At 32.2% G+C, this 12,085-nt stretch overlaps 1 protein-coding gene across 1 annotated transcript in view; it reads right to left on the bottom strand.

Moving 5' to 3' along the window:
- LOC111703611 (adenylate kinase isoenzyme 1) overlaps nt 1-6,726 on the bottom strand; it is a gene marked incomplete in the record, with an annotated part of 10,897 nt that extends 4,171 nt beyond the window's left edge. Inside the window, 2 exon segments of the mRNA XM_023475599.1 lie at nt 2,125-2,199; nt 6,623-6,726. Of these exon segments, the coding sequence (XP_023331367.1) occupies nt 2,125-2,199; nt 6,623-6,677 (130 nt within the window).
- Nucleotides 6,727-12,085: the final 5,359 nt, after the last annotated feature.

Here is a 12,085-nt window from a genome sequence, read left to right on the forward strand (position 1 = left end):
AAATATTGTTTCAAAACTATTTAATATGTAGATATAATGAAAACAAATATTGTTTCAAAACTATTTAATACGTAGATATAATGAAAACAAATATTGTTTCAAAACTATTTAATACGTAGATATAATGAAAACAAATATTGTTTCAAAACTATTTAATACGTAGATATCATGAAAACAAAAATTGTTTCAAAACTATTTTAATAAGTAGATATCATGAAAACAAATTTAAAAATGTTTTCTTTTGCCCACGGGCAGCCTTAGTACATTTGAATTTCCGATCCGGGTCAACCTTTCCAGTCCCAGTTTGTACCCGCCCGGACGTTGGGTAAATAATGCATGACACCCAATGCAGAAACCAATTATGTACATTTTTCAAATCGATATTCTAACTTTATTCAAATAATGTTTAGATTATTTAGGAAAAAAACATGACGCAAAACATCCAAAATGGCTTTTTTATAAAAATAAAAAAATGGGTTCAAGAATACTGAGAATTATAGGTGCAACCAAGTGGGCGATTCATCCTGAATGGGAGAGGACAAAAATTGTCAAACCTGGGGTGGGACATCCAGCTACCCGCCCCTAATTATTCTGAACGGGGGGGGGGGCGGTTTGTTTAAACGAAGATTTGCAGTGAAGGAGGGCCCACAGGTTAAACAGAGGTGAAGAGGGCAAAATTCCTCATACCAAGCAACAAAAAAACACCTCACATTATATATCACATGGGGGGGGAGGGGCAACCTCCTTCCCAATGACAGTCCTGAATTGTATGTCTAGGAGACTGGTCTATATCTAAATCAATTAAAAAAAGTATTGAGTTTGACACATTTATTATTATAAGAAAAAACATCATTAAGTTTCTATAATGAAGTTATNCAAATCCCTCATATACAGCAAAACAATTTATTTCACCTTACATTATATCTTACACGGGAGTTCCTGAATTGTGTCAAATACTCTGTTTGAAGCAATTAGAAAAGTATTGAGTTTAACAAATTTATTAGTATTAGAAAAAAAACAAGATTTTCATTTGGTTTTCTTAATTGTAAAGATCTCTGCTGTTTTCTTCCTCAATAATTTCTTGATATGGGAACTTCGTGCAGTTACTCTCTTATTCATTCTTAGTAATCTGTTTTCTGTAAATTGTTTTCTTATATCTTCCATCATCTCCAATTATGTGGGCATCGTGAAACCTGAACAATGAACATGGTTAAAATTATGTTGGAAAACATTTATAGAAAATTAAAATTTCTTCATAGAACTTATCAAAAGTAATGTAAAAGATGCGGCTCCCTAGCCGCATGAAACACACGCCCATACGTCACTGCTTTTCAAAATGCGTAACATATTCCTTTAAAGTAAATAAAGATGTTTTAAGTTCAAAACATCGTATATTCTACAAAGTTGCGTTGGTAGATCTATTGCCCCATCCTCAAATCTCAATTCTAATATGATGAACAATTCTTCACAACAATTACATGGAGTCCAGCGCTGATGCAGAATATTCAATCTTAAATGTAAATAATTTAGAAAAAATAATTATGTTTTATGGTCTTACCTTGGGTTTAAACACTCTTGTTTCAATTAAGTTAAGTACAGTGTGCCCATGGGAAATTCTGTTAGGGTTACGGCATTGATCAACACTTCAGGACTGTAAAACTTTCTTATATGTTATGTTATATTTTGTTATTTGTAGTGTTTATCAACACTGTTACAGTTTCATGCTAATGGTCGAGAAAAACTGTAAACAGAATGTTTACCCCCAGATCTACGTACGTACACTAGAGACACACAGATGCCGCAATACACAATTGTATGTCACTAATCGATCTATACATAAACCCCAGCCCGAAATTTAAAAGAGTATCGCTTAACGAAACTCCCGAGTTTCGTTTTTTGGATCTTAACATTTGTGTAGATTTTGATTTAAAAGGTTTTAAAAAAATGGGAAATATGAAAAAACTAAATAAAGTAATATTTCATAACACAAATATTGATATCCACAAAACTGCATAACCCCATCCATGAAACCTGGGTTCTAAAACTGGTTTTCATGACGATACCCTGTCTTAAGTTTTGGGCTCTGATTCCCTTTGAACCCGGTGATAGGGGGATAGAAAGTACCTGTAGAAAGATGGCTGTAGTTGTATTTAGAAACAATTTGCTCACATTGGGTTCCTTTTCCACAACCTGGTCCTCCTATAACATTAAAAGGTATATAAAATTGCAGCAATCAGAAAAAATAATATTTAAAACTGGTGTTTCTGCACCCATCAAAAATATAATATTTATTTTTGGTCACCCTGCAGCAATCAGAAATATAATTGTTTAATTTTGGTAACCCTGCAGCAATCAGAAATAAAATATTTATTTTTGGTCACCCTGTAGCAATCAGAAATATAATATTATTAATTCTGGTCCCACTGCAGCAATCAGAAATATAATATTTAATCTTGGTCCCCTTGCAGCAATCAGAAATATAATATTTAATCCTGGTCCCCAGGCAGCATTAAAAAATATTATATTTAATTATGGACCACCTGAAGCAATCAAAAGTATTATATTTAATTCTGGTCCTTCTGCAGCAATGAGAAATATAATATTTAATCCTTGTCCCCAACATCAATCAGTAATATTATTTAATCCTGGTCCCTCTGCAGCAATTGGAAATATAATATTTAATCCTGGTCCCCTTGCATCCATCCGAAATATAATATTTAATCCTTGTCCCCTACATCAATCAGTAATATTATTTAATCCTGGTCCCTCTGCAGTAAGCATAACTTAAAATTTGTATTTTGAAAAAGACCGGTATTTTAAATTCAATGAACTACGTCTATTATTCAGTGCCAAATATTAACATCAGCGTTGCTATTAAATTTCAAGAAAAAGTCCAGGATTAGTCAGGGTTACAGTTTATTACGTGGCGTAAGCTAAACTCTGAATACAAAATGAATTTGAATATTCTCACTGACTTGCAAATGCTTTGTGAATGCTTGAATGTGGGTTAAACATCTTGAGAATTTTAAACAGAAGACTCAAATATGTAAACTCACATGACTCAAAGCTTTCTTTTTTACTTACACTATTAGTACTAGTACAGTACCTAACATTAAATATTTTAAACAGAAGACTCAAATATGTAAACTCACATGAATCAAAGCTTTCTTTTTTACTTACACTATTAGTACTAGTACAGTACCTAACATTAAATATCTTAAACTGAAAACAAATATATTTGAGGTGTGATCATACATATTATATATATATGTGATCATACATATTATATATATATGTGATCATACATATTATATATATATGTGATCATACATATTATATACTGGTTTTCAAGTACCCCAGCGGGGATAGGGTTAACAACAATTAGGGACGTGGTCCCAGCAAGGGAAAACCTCCTTCCCCCCCCCTCTTCTTAGTTATTAGGTTGATACAAACTAGAAATACATTTTCATTCTTAAAAGAAACTATTTCATAGAAGAAGAAAGATTTTCAACAATATTTTTTTAAATTTTATGTTTTTGGATTGATTGATGTATTAAATGTTTCAAGGTTTAAGCCGCGCTCAATTGTAACCTGTTTTTTTGCGGATTTGAGACGCGGCTCAAAGGAATTGAATTTTTGCCACAAACTTAAATCTTCTGATTCCAATATCTTTGCAACCTTATGGTGCAAACCTTTGATATTTCAAACTTGATTATTTTATCTATAAGTATCAATAGTTTGAAATATCTAAGGTCTACGGCATTGGGAAACAAAGATATAGAGATTAGAAAATTAGAGTTTGTGGCAAAAACTCAATTCCTTTATTGAATTCGAACTCTGATCTGAAAACTTAAGAATGCTTTAGAATAATGCTTATTCTTCTCTTGTTATTAATCTCCAGGTACGTTTTCAGCTCTGAATATTCTATGGCTATGCATAACTGACCTGGTCATATCCAAGTCAGTCATGTTTGACAAAAGACGGTAATTGGTCATGACTAGGTCAGTTATGCTTGACATTAGACGGTACAAATATTTGCCTCATGTGCTAAAAAATCATGTTTCCAGAAAATGATATTATCTAACAAATTTAGGGTTTTCGGCGGAAAAAAACTTTTTAGAAAAATTGGGAAAAAATACGAAATCTTTTTTATGTCTGTCGCAAATTTTTCGAAGAATTTGTAATTTTTTTGAGAAAAAGAATTTCGCGAGTTTAAATCGGAATACTGCGAAAAAAGCTAAATTTTCGGTGAAACAAAAAGTGCGAATTTTTTACAAACGATTTTTCCATTCCGCTGGAAAACCCTACAAGTCAGAAAATCTTGCCTTATTTTTTAATGGAGATAGAAAAATTACTTACCATTCCTTAAAAGGTGTTTATGAAATGAGTGTTGTTTTATTAGATTTACTTTCTAAATTGTTTGAACACATTTAGCCAAAGATTTTACTAATTTACTAATTTTATCATCTTTTGACCAACATTACCGACCATGATTCCCCTAACATAAGGACTTTAAGTTTCTTTACGTCCCTTGGGACAATAAAGTACAATTTTATCTAACCAAAAGTTCCATAGACCTATTTTGCCAAAAAAATCCCTCTCTGCGCTAGATGTTTTGTAACCAAAATCGGTCTTGGGCCATTTTGATTCTTGATCAGATTCTTCTTCTAAAAGAGCTTTGAAAGTTACCATTTTTACATCAGACTTCGATAAATAGAGAATCAACGGTCTCTTTAATCCTACCATAAAATGACCAGTCAACGGTCCCTTTAATCCTACTTTAAAAAGAACAGTCAACGGTCCCTTTAACCCTACTGTAAAAAGACCAGTCAACAGTCCCTTTATTCATACTGTAAAACGACAAGTCAACGGTCCTTTTAATCCTACTGTAAAACGACCAGACAACGGTCCCTTTAATCCTACTGTAAAAAGACCAGTCAACGGTCCCTTTAATCCTACTTTAAAAAGACCAGTCAACAGTCTCTTTATTCCTACTGTAAAACGACCAGTCAACGGTCCCTTTAATCTTACTGTAAAAAGACCAGTCAACGGTCCCTTTAATGCTACTGTAAAAAGACCAGTCAACAGTCCCTTTAATCCTACTGTAAAAAGACCAGTCAACGGTCCCTTTAATCCTACTGTAAAACGACCAGTGAACGGTCCCTTTAATCCTACTGTAAAACGACCAGTCAACGGTCCCTTTAATCCTACTGTAAAACGACCAGTCAACGGTCCCTTTAATCCTACTGTAAAAAGGACCAGTCAACGGTCCCTTTAATCCTACTGTTAAAAGACCAGTCAACGGTCCTTTTAATCCTACTGTAAAAAGACCAGTCAACGGTCCCTTTAATCCTACTGTAAAAAGACCAGTCAAAGATCCCTTTAATCCTACTGTAAAAAGACCAGTCAAAGGTCCCTTTAATCCTATACTGTAAAACGACCAGTCAACGGTCCCATTAATCCTACTGTAAAAAAAACCAGTCAACGGTCCCTTTAATCTTATACTTTAAAACGACCAGTCAACGGTCCCTTTAATCCTATACTGTAAAACGACCAGTCAACGGTCCCTTTAATCCTACTATAAAAAAACAGTCAACGGTCCCTTTAATCCTACTGTAAAAAGACCAGTCAAAGGTCCCTTTAATCCTACTGTAAAAAAACCAGTCAAAGGTCCCTTTAATCCTATACTGTAAAACGACCAGTCAACGGTCCCTTTAAACCTAACGTAAAAAGACCAGTCAACTTCCCTTTAATCTTACTTTAAAAAGACCATTTAACGGTCCCTTTAATCCTTCTGTAAAAATACCAGTCAACAGACCCTTTATTCATACTGTAAAACGACAAGTCAACGGTCCCTTTAATCCTACTGTAAAACGACCAGACAACGGTCCCTTTAATCCTACTGTAAAAAGACTAGTCAACGGTCCCTTTAATCCTACATTAAAAAGACCAGTCAACAGTCCCTTTATTCCTACTGTAAAACAACCAGTCAACGGTCCCTTTAATCCCACTGTAAAAAGGCCAGTCAACGGTCCCTTTAATCCTACTGTAAAAAGACCAGTCAACAGTCCCTTTAATCCTGATGTAAAACGACCAGACAACGGTCCCTTTAATCTTACTGTAAAACGACCAGTCAACGGTCCCTTTAATCCTACTGTAAAAAGGCCAGTCAACGGTCCCTTTAATCCTACTGTAAAACGACAAGTCAACGGTCCCTTTAATCCTACTGTAAAACGACCAGTCAACAGTCCTTTGAATCTTATACTGTAAAACGACCAGTCAACGGTCCCTTTAATCCTACTGTAAAAAGGCCAGTCAACGGTCCCTTTAATCTTATACTGCAAAAAGACAAGTCAACAGTCGATCCCTTTAATCCTATTGTAAAACGACAAGTCAACGGTCCCTTTAATCCTACTGTAAAACGACCAGTCAATTTTGAAAAAAAAATTTAACCTTTTTCAGACATTTTTTTGGCATTTTTTCAAATCAACCTGACACCCAAACTATCACAGTCTAACATTATTTTTTCATGAGCTTGCCTTGAAAAACTAGGCTATGAACATTTTGTAACGTACCCTATACCTTTATAGGGTTATAATGTTCAGTGTTTCTGTGTATATACCTAAAATCCAAATAATTGGAAGGTTTGCTGCAGCCAGAGCACTCTTTTCAGCCATCTTTATAAGATATAGTTTTATTCCTGAAATTTGAGATGAAAAGTCTTGTCATTGTTATAAACAAGATAGATTATAGTAACATAATATGATGCAAGTTGTACTTTACATTACTTAAATAGAGAATTATGAAATATAATTTACAAATAGTTCTAATAACTATGTAGAAATGTTTATAATTTTTCAATTGTCCTATCTGATAAGAAGAATACAATGATTTTCATTTAACATTTTAAAACATTAAATGGACTAAAAATTGAGTTAAAATAATCTGTCAAAATATGTTTTCCCGCCAGAAAAATGTATTATTTTTATGTTGCATTTCTATTTTTTTAGGGGGGGGTCATTATTGTACGTACTACGTAGTGAATGGATAGCAAATATTTTTAATAAACCAAATTTTGAAAATAGCAAAACTTATCAGATTTGTTGGTACCAATTTTAAAGCCTAAAAAGTTTAAAGTCTTAAAATTTGCATATTATTTATTACAGTGAGACTTGTTAAATTGTGGAATGGGAGGACAACAATTAAGACATTATAAGTGCATATGATATTGTTAAAAAGCAAAAAGTTTTATTAATAATTTGAAATTTGACTCATTTAGTGGAATAGGTATGTAAACACAGCTGGTAAAAAAAGCAATGTTGCGCAGAATATATGTCAGATAAAACTTTAAATCTATAATTTTGTAATAATTTGTTTTCGTAGCATAAATAACTAATAAATAATAATTTACCCCTTCAATCTCTTATATACCAATTTACATAATATTGATTTCTTTAAGTCATAGACGTGTTTAGATTAACATGTTGCTTTCAAGTTCACTAATTAAGTTTTAAAAAGATTTTATTTTTAAATTTTTACCGTTCTTTTAATCCAGTTGTTTGCTCGTTATAATCCCTTAATTAAAAATGTAAGAAGAGCACTATACAACAACAACTTTTAAAATATCTAATCATCATTATTTAGAACCTTTTTAATTTTAATATTTTTTTTCTTAAAATACACATTTTTTTTCTTCTTCATACTTCAACCATATTTATGATTTTGTCAAACCCATAAGACTGTGAAATTCGAAAACGACTTTTAGATTCAAGTTTTTTTTTTAATGACAATGAACAATAAACACATAAATTCACTGAGTAAGTTGAATTTCATGCTTCTCGTGTAAAACTGTTTGATTTCTTATCAACATAAAATGGCAAACATGTCATCTTTTAATTCTACAGTTTTCTGGGTCTCACTGTATATGAATACAGTAACTAGGCTATGATAAGACTGACCCCTATGTAAATATACAGGGTAGATGATATGACCGGAAATTACCAGCGCTGCACCCACTGTCTTCTGTCAGAGGACAAGAGTGAGGGGTGGGGGAAGGCAGGTCTGAAGGAGGCCTGTTTTAATATATGTTTGTATTGTACAAGGAATGTCGCAAGGAACCACATCTTCTATTTTTACAAAAAATGAATGTAATAATATGTAAACAATATCAATGCTGTTCATGCTCAGTTTTGTTTACATTCTTCTCAGAAACGGAGTAGAGTATCATAGAGATAAAGACGGAGTAAATTGAAATAGAGAGAAGATGACGGAGTAGATTAACATAGAGAGGTACTGACGGAGTAGATTGTTAAATAGAGAGATGAAGACGGAGTAGATTGAAATAGAGAGATAATGACGGAGTAGATTGAAATAGAGAGATAATGACGGCGTAGATTGACATAGAGAGATAATGACAGAGTAGATTGACATAGAGAGAGATCATGACGTTGTAGATTGAAAAAGAGAGATAATGACGGAGTAGATTGACATAGAGAGATAATGACGGAGTAGATTGACATAGAGAGATAAAGACGGAATAGATTGACATAGAGAGATAATGACGGAGTAGATTGACATATAGAGATAAAGACGGAATAGATTGACATAGAGTATTAGAGAGATAAAGATAAAATATGGAATCGAGAGTAATGAACTCAAGGAAAGCAGAATTATTCATATTTCACATATTAAGTTATTATTGTTAATTTGGCAGTTATTTGGCTAAATATTAAATTTAATTAATTCAGATAAATTATAACGTTTTGTAAAAGATATATTTATCTTAATATTTTATCTATTTTCAGAATTTTCGCAAATTTAAATTCTTGTGGTCCGAATACAGGGGACATAAGTTACAAACTGGGTTTAGGCTAGAAAAGGGACACGAATTGAAAGCCTTTTTTTTAAATCATATAACCATGGGGAGAGGAGGGGGGGGGGAAACCTCCTCTCTTTTCTCCAAAAACCTAAAAACGACTTAAACAAGAGAGAGTTCTAAATTCATTATTTTCAAATTTTGTAATTGGGTAGGGTACACCCCAATCTAAAAGATGCATGGTCTTTGCCCTTACAACATGTACTGTATATGCATTCAGTCATTCATTACTGTCCAGACGGGCTACCCAGCCAGTGTACAGTCGACTTAACATGTTATAAGTAGGGCTGGTAATGTTCTGTTAAGGAAACGGAGGTTTTGGAAAATAAACGGAATGTTTCGTTGGCAAAAGCAACAAATTTTTAATTTCGAAATCATTAACAAAACGGCCGTTTATGAAATAAAAAGATTAACAGTTAAACACAAAAACAATTCGTATTTTTTTAAAGGGTGAATTTGTTTTTTTTCTGCTTAAAATTTCGTTGCATTTTTTTACGATGTGAAGCGTTTTTAATGCCATTAATACTGTATGAAGTAGACTAACTGTTAACAACATTTTTTCGCTGTTAATACCGATGATTCTTTAATAATTGTCGGCTTAAAAAGTTGGAACTTGCCCATTCCTAGTTTTATGCAACAAATGCAACCTTGCAAGATTACAGTGGGTAGGGTAGGGTAAAGGAAGGTCAAATGGCTGGTCGCTGGTCGGTGTTTCACAGAAATTAAAAATATTCCATATAACTTTTTTTTATGTAAGCAGCAGATCTAAAATTTACTTATTTTGTTAAGCATGACAAGGATTGCCGTGATTGCTGAATGTTATCCAAATATATTATAATCATATAATATTATATATTTTTTACTGCAGAACCTTGACTGTTTCAAGACAATGCAAGGTGTCCTATTTATTTTCCATGTTTGAATCATTATCGCGGTTTGGAAACAAAACTCACTTTAAGAATAAATTTAATGAGAATAGTCAGCAATTCAGAGCAAAACATACTGAATAAATCACTTTTAACAAATATTGTTAAGAATTTAAGATTTTACGTATTTAATTTGTGAATTTAGAGAATTATGATGATGTGTTAGAAATGGGCAAAATCACGGTTTGAAACTAATGTCCCCTGTAATACCAAAAGAATCTGCCCAAGAATTCATAACTTTTATTACGTATTGGCATATTGACAACAATCTGTAAGGAAATAGTAATTGAATGGATTTGCAAAATAATTTGCACAAATAAGCAAAAACATGGATTTATCAGATAATTGCATATTTTGCATTTCTGTTCCTTTCTATAAGCTTTTTTGACACAAAACCAAATATATGTCATTTTTGCAAACAGGTTTGCCGATAAGCAGTAAATTCATACTAAAGTTATATCATATCGTTAAGCAGTAAATTAATACTAAAGTTATATCATATCGTTAAGCAGTAAATTCATACTAAAGTTATATCATATCGTTATGATTAGCTGTACGTAGTTTTCAATCGTTTCTGAAATGGAACAAAAAAGAAAAATTGCCCAAAATGTTGGCAAATTTTATTTTGCACTTTTTTGGCCCAAATTCAAAATATTCATTCATATGACATATTAAACATTTTTGGAAAGCATCTTACCTGACCATTTAAAAAATGATAAAATAAAAAATACATTTTTGCTATGATTTAAGAAAAATATGTTTGGGAAATGTCATTAAATTTCAGCTCTCTAAGCCTTATAGTTTTAAAGCAAAATAAAAATAACCGTAGAGGGGGGAGCAATTTGACCCCCCCCCCACGGTAAGAATAGTGTTAACGTATCCCCGTGCAAACTTTATTTCATTCATCAATTGTAATTGGCGTGTAGGAAAGTTGTGACACTAAGTACCAAACATAGAACAGTAAATTTCTGAACTAAACTAATTTAAACTAAGAATTTTAAGTTAAAAAATAGTTTTATTTAAAGGCCTGACGTACATAAGTAAATCTTTGCAATATTACTAAAGCTAACCAATTATTTAACAGGCTAAAATATACAAGGCGAGTCCAAATTATACCTAGCTCGGTGTATTGCTGAAAAGTGAAAATATATGAATGATTGAACTTCTTTTGAATGTTAATTTATGACAAAAAAGGATAAAGCATTCGAATCTAAATATGATCAATTATTTGTATCTAAAAGTATTGAATGAATGTAAATATGTTATCTTTCTATCTACTTTGCTTGTATGTTTGTTTGTTTGTGTGTTTGTATCCAATAAACGTCAAACGGCTGAACCGATCCGGCCAAATTTTATTGTTGGACATCACCACACCCCAATTAAAGTTTATGAGCGATCAAAACTATGAAATATAGCCTCAAACAAAATTCAATTTTCATAAAATTTTGAAAACCCACGACATTTTGTTAAAAAATCTGCGAATTTTTTTAGGTTTTTTTTATTTACAATGTATGTTTTAAAGTGAAATAGAAGATAGACGCGAAGAAATTTGAAAAGAATTTTCGTAAAAGAACTGTTGTTGTAATTCAAAGTGATCCTCAACACAATGAGAGACTTGTCCGATACACAATGGTATCCTTTAATTTTTAAACTGATTAATGTGGAAGATATCATCGTTTTCTATGGCAGGAAAAGTATAGCTTGAAAAGTGTGTAATTCTGTTAATTTCTCTCTGAATCAAGAAATCGTAATTCCCTTTTGTAGAGAAACCTAATATGAAAATGATCAGCTCTATCTTGTTGAGAATCAGGCATACCACTCTACTTAATAGAGTCGAAATTAATCCAAGTTACAACTTCTCTCCCTTTACAGTTGTAATCTTGTAGATCATGTTTGAGAAAGTGCAGTTTAGAGAAGTGTACAGTAATTGGCTTCTAGTTCTGTCATTGTCACTCTTAACGCATAACTATTTACAGAGACCGGGCAGCTATATATAAAGTATTCATTAAATGTAGAATCGGGTCAACTTTGAAGTGATGCCACGCCTTAACAGTAGGTTTTATCGAACAATTTGAATTATACTTTTGATTCTGCTTAAACATGACACATCAAGAGTTGAGAAGATTATGTTATATTTCAATATATATTTTCAAAACTTAGTATATTAAACCAAACTGTTTTTTTTTCTTTTTTATTTCATGAATCATAAAATTGAAAAATAATCATTGGCTTTCTTTCCCTACAGGTAACAGAATATTTTTTACGCAATAAAAAATTTACCTTT

This window comes from Eurytemora carolleeae, unplaced genomic scaffold (genome assembly GCF_000591075.1).
Source record: "Eurytemora carolleeae unplaced genomic scaffold, Eaff_2.0 scaffold100, whole genome shotgun sequence".
In the NCBI taxonomy this organism is placed as follows: domain Eukaryota; kingdom Metazoa; phylum Arthropoda; class Copepoda; order Calanoida; family Temoridae; genus Eurytemora; species Eurytemora carolleeae.